Below are 5,000 nucleotides of genomic sequence, written 5' to 3' on the forward strand. Positions count from 1 at the left end.
TGATAATGATAATGTTGATAATAGTTATAAATATGATGGTAATGATGATGATGATGATGATGATGATGTTGATGACAATAATCATAACCGTAATAATTATGATAATAATAACAATAACAATGAAGATGATAGCAACACTAATAATGATAACACATAAACGTATTTCTTGAGTGTTTTTAAATAGTGATCTAGAAACACTTGACTTCTGAAGCAGTTTATGGGCTCCATAACCGTCTGTAAAGGCATGCTGCTCTAACGTGTCATTGTTCAGCGAAACAAGGACGCAGCTGCAAGGTTTTCCACGCCTTTTCCTGCCCAACCTCACACGCGTACACATAGTAGTGAGCTGTAGGGTCTTTATAAGTACGCTGCTCACTATAATATGTACTTATGTGGGTCTTGGTGAGCTGTTCGCGTGATGAAAAGCCATACTTTATATATTATATATATATATATATATATATATATATATATTTATTTATTTATTTATACACACCTATAGATGCATACATACAATTCAGATAGACAGATATTCATACATAAACTGTTTATACTCACTATATAACCAAATTACATAAAACACGTAAACACGGTGACCAACACACAAATAAAGGGGGGAGGGGGAATAATTAAACGAGCAAGATTTTTATGATGAAATCCTGCTGAACGTCGAACGATTGCCTTCTGAACTTGCTTAGTCTAGTGTCATTTGATCTAATTTACTTATAAATGCAGAAATACAAGTACACACAACCATCCCTGAGAAGACACATTACACGAACTCACTAAATTCTGTGTCACAATATGTATTTTTTTGTTGAATACGGTAAAACAATCAAATTATATGGATATTAGAGCTATTTTTGAAGCTGCTTAAAGGATAATAAATACATATCAATTATGGAGTTAACAGACAGAAATGAAAGTGTATCAAATTAGTGTGGCGTCCGAAATCATAATAGATAAACGCTTGTAAAAGATAACTAAATTGTGAAGGAACAGACCACGAGGTGCAGAAGACTGCAGAGATGTTGCTGACGAGGTTGCATGTCTGATGAATCATTGCAAGGTCACTACGGAAATACAACACACCGGTGAAGCTATATACATACGAACAACAAATAACTGAAGAACATTTATCATTAAAATAAAATATTAATTCGATATTAAATTCAACTACGCCGGAAAAAATAACCGCGATTATACCACAGGACATTTTAGATAATTTCTTGGTGGGAAACGTATAATATTATGCAATGGTTCTAATCACCCCTCTCCCCGATACCCCTCATATCACAAAACTTAAAAACTGAAACAGATGGAAGAACATTTTCGTTAGAGTTCAGAATAACAGACTGTAGATATCGTGTGAACACAAGTGAGAAAAAGTGAGTCGGTGATTTGTGATGTGTAACGGATTATGCCACGTGACCACGAACGCTGAGACCGATTATGCTTTATGTCAGTTAATTCCTGAATATTTAAACATACATACATATATACAGGTAGATACACATATGTCTGGCTATTATATAAACACACACACACACACATACACACACGCTAACTTACATCCGAACATACACTATAAGTTATCTAACCACAGGAATATACGGAAGCGGGGGAGGGGGGGAGAAGGTAGGGTTTCTTCCCCTATTCTTTCTTGTGATCAAGAAATACATACAAAAAGGCTACAACAGTAACAGTAAGGGATAATTTCTCAGCTATATCCATCATATTACTTTATAAATAGATATATATACAGAAACTAAAAATGTGCATGAAATATCAGTGTGAACATGTCATGAATGCTGGCATATATTATATATATATATATATATATATATATATATTTATTTTTTTTTATTTTTTTTTTTTTTTATTTTTTAAAATAATTATTTTTAATCAAACAATAAGTCCATTTGCACACCCGACAAGTACATTTCCTACGAAGACCAGATTTCACCGGAATGGGCCAGGTGTTCTTTATCAAGACTCGCGGTAGCACAATACTCGAAATATTGCCTGTTCATACTACACATATGTAGTCGCCAGGATGCTCTTCAGTAATTCCTTATACGATTCAAGGTCACGATGAGAATCTACCGTCACGCCTTATTTGGATATCCACTCGCGAGATGAATCGTTTACAGCATCGGAATAAACATATCAATCTATCGGACGATTTCTGTGACAGGCTGACACGCAGGCTATTAATATCGACGTGATTTTATTATGAGAACCGACAAATAGCCAAATAAATTACCATATGACGCACTCTCGCTCGCGACCTGAGCCTTATCTCCAAGCTGTTAAGAGTGCGCTAAAATCACACTTCCTCTGATAAGACGGGAGGGACGACACGCGAGTCACAGGCCCTGATTCGTGCAGACGAAATTATGAAATGGATACCCTACGAATTTTAAAAAAGAAGCTAAAAATGGAAAATAAATGGAGTATATGGCATTCTCTCTCTCTCCCCCCAAGTCCCACAGGAAGGACTTGAAGACCTTCGAGTTGCGCAACACTTGCGAGTCGCTGAGTTTGGCTCACGTGTTGTATAATGACGGTTTTCCGCAACTTTTCGCCGACTTTCCCGTAATGTATAGTGAAATATTCGCGGTGACTCATATGTCGGGGTTCGTGTCGTTTTACGGATGATGGCGGTGGTTTTTGTTGAAAAATGAGTAACTCGTAACTGGTTTTTAGGAGGCGTGACTTCTTTCCGTCGAGAAATTGTATAATAAGTCCATAAGTATGGAATAAATCAATGAATAAATTCGAAACGGCCTTCGCTCAAAGGCAGACACCAATCCAACACGCCAAAAAAAAAAAAAAGATTTTTTTTTCCAACGAGCCTCGGACGGAAACCAACAAGCAAGCAGCAGAAGGAGACGCCGTCCGCCGAGGCAGAGCGCCAGGCGGAGGCGAGGCCAGGAGCAGCAGAGCCCGAGGAACGAGGAGCAAAACAAAGAGGCGAGCAGACGCCGCCCAACAACTTCCTCGGGTTTGTTTATGTTCTTCTCGGGGCTCAGGCGAGACCCCGTGTGCCGCCCGGGGAAAAGCCGGATAATAAATCAACCCTGGGACGAAGGGCAGATCCAGCCACTCCAGTAGAGCGAAAAGCAATCGAAACGTCCGTTAAGATAGGTAGGAATATTTATGCGAGGGCGCCGCGATCCCGCAAGCATAGACCCGCACACCATAGTCTCTCGCGTGATGTTGTCATCCGGGAGGCTCACCTGCGCGTGGAGAGTCGAAGGAGATTCAAATACCTGGTAAGTCCCTTCGTTTCTCCGCCTTTTAACCCTCTTGACAGGGGACCAGGCCGACGCGGGTGCCCTCCCGAGACCCCGGGCGAGCTGGCGGAGGCGCTGGCGTAGTTGTCACGAGGCGTAATGGCGCGAGGGGGGAGAAAGGGGCGTTTAAAGAGCGCGGGGCGAGAGGTGCGGGCGATGGCGATGGCGTTGATGGCGGAGGTCGTGCGGGAGCCTGGCTTATTTCCCCCGCTCTGCGCTCTGCTCCTTCGCCCCGGACACTCTCTGCTCGTTCTCTTAGCTCTCCCCGGGTTGGCTCGGGTTCGCTCCGTTGTCCTTTATTGGTGTTCTGATCTTTTGCTACATTGGGTGTTTATTTATTTTTTTCCAATTCGTGTATAGGCCTATGTTCACTTTGATTATTTTTTTCTTTTTTTCTTTTTTCTTTTGTCGGGTTTCTTGACATTTCTCGATGAGCCTTTCTTGATGGTTTTTCTATTTTTCTCGTTCAGTGTTCACAAAGGTTTTGTTGTCATAATCGAAGTAGAAAATAGATTTTTGTTTAATTAATGTCTTTATTTGATAATAAGCCAAAATTATTGAAACTTTTAATTGATTTGAATATGATTTTGGCAAGTTAACTTCAGTCTCTATGAAGAATTTGATAATACCTATTGCCTTTCATAAGAAAGTGTAATTTTACTTATTTATTATATTTTTAAGACTGATAAAACTTAGCAGGAAGGAAATTTTGCAGTAAGCAAAGTTTATTCTGTGTGCGTTTGAGAGGCCAGGTGTGCAAATGCTGTAAAGGCCAAAAAACGTGTCATGTGCACAGAATGTCATTATTTTTAAAAGGCTATTTTTTTCTCTCTCTTTTACCATATATAAGTTTAAAGAGTCCTTATTTTTAGGATTGCAGGTTTTATAACATTAGATTTATTTACTGCTTCAGATGCAAAGTTTCCAGTGCGGTAAATTACATCTGTCATCAGAACAGTAATTTACCATTTTCGTTGATTTTTTTATTTATTTATTTTTATTATTTTTTATTCATTTTTTCAAAGAATATCCGTCGTGATGTTTATAGATATTAATTTTTTGCTCCAGACAATCAGCTGTCCATTTATGTTTATAAGGTTTGTTGATTTATTAAATTATTCATTTATGAATATTTTCTGTATTTTATTATTTTCTTGAAATTCCTCTGCAAATTGCATAACTTTTTCACACCGTCTTTGTTTGTGACAGAGATTATAAAGTATTTATATTTATTTATTTATATAAATTTTTATATATTTATGTATTTGTTTATTTATTTATTTGTTTGTTTATTGGAATTTTACATTGGCAGTATTATCTGGTATCATTTCTAAATTTGGCAGTTAAAGAGTTCAGTTATTTATGTATGCAGAAAAGAAATAGAATCTGTATTATGGGTATAGGTAATTAATTCTGCGCGACCTTTTAGAGTTTTCTGAATTTTTGATCGGATTTGAAGTGGTTCGTTATGTGCTGTACAGGGACACCAGTGTGTGATCCCCCCCCCCTCATTTTTTTTTATGACATTATTATTACTATTTTATATATATATATATATATATATATATATATATATATATTTTTTTTTTTTTTTTTTTTTTTTTTTTTTTTTTTTTTTTTTTTCCATGTTTGATCAATGATTATAGATCTAGAGTGCTACAAATGCAATAATGAAACAATGATCTGGGAAGAACCTGTCTA

General features: G+C 37.2%; 1 protein-coding gene across 1 annotated transcript in view; it reads left to right on the forward strand.

Annotated features, from left to right (window-relative positions):
* Nucleotides 1–2,830: 2,830 nt before the first annotated feature.
* The window catches only part of LOC119568431 (CTD small phosphatase-like protein 2-A), a 30,833-nt gene continuing 28,663 nt past the window's right edge, over nucleotides 2,831–5,000 (forward strand). The window contains exon 1 of the mRNA XM_037916953.1: nucleotides 2,831–3,278. Coding sequence (XP_037772881.1) covers nucleotides 3,163–3,278 — 116 coding nt within the window. The 5' untranslated portion in view covers nucleotides 2,831–3,162. The remainder of the gene's footprint in view (nucleotides 3,279–5,000) is intronic.

The sequence above is a fragment of the Penaeus monodon genome, chromosome 43 (assembly GCF_015228065.2).
Source record: "Penaeus monodon isolate SGIC_2016 chromosome 43, NSTDA_Pmon_1, whole genome shotgun sequence".
Taxonomy (NCBI): Eukaryota; Metazoa; Arthropoda; class Malacostraca; order Decapoda; family Penaeidae; genus Penaeus; species Penaeus monodon.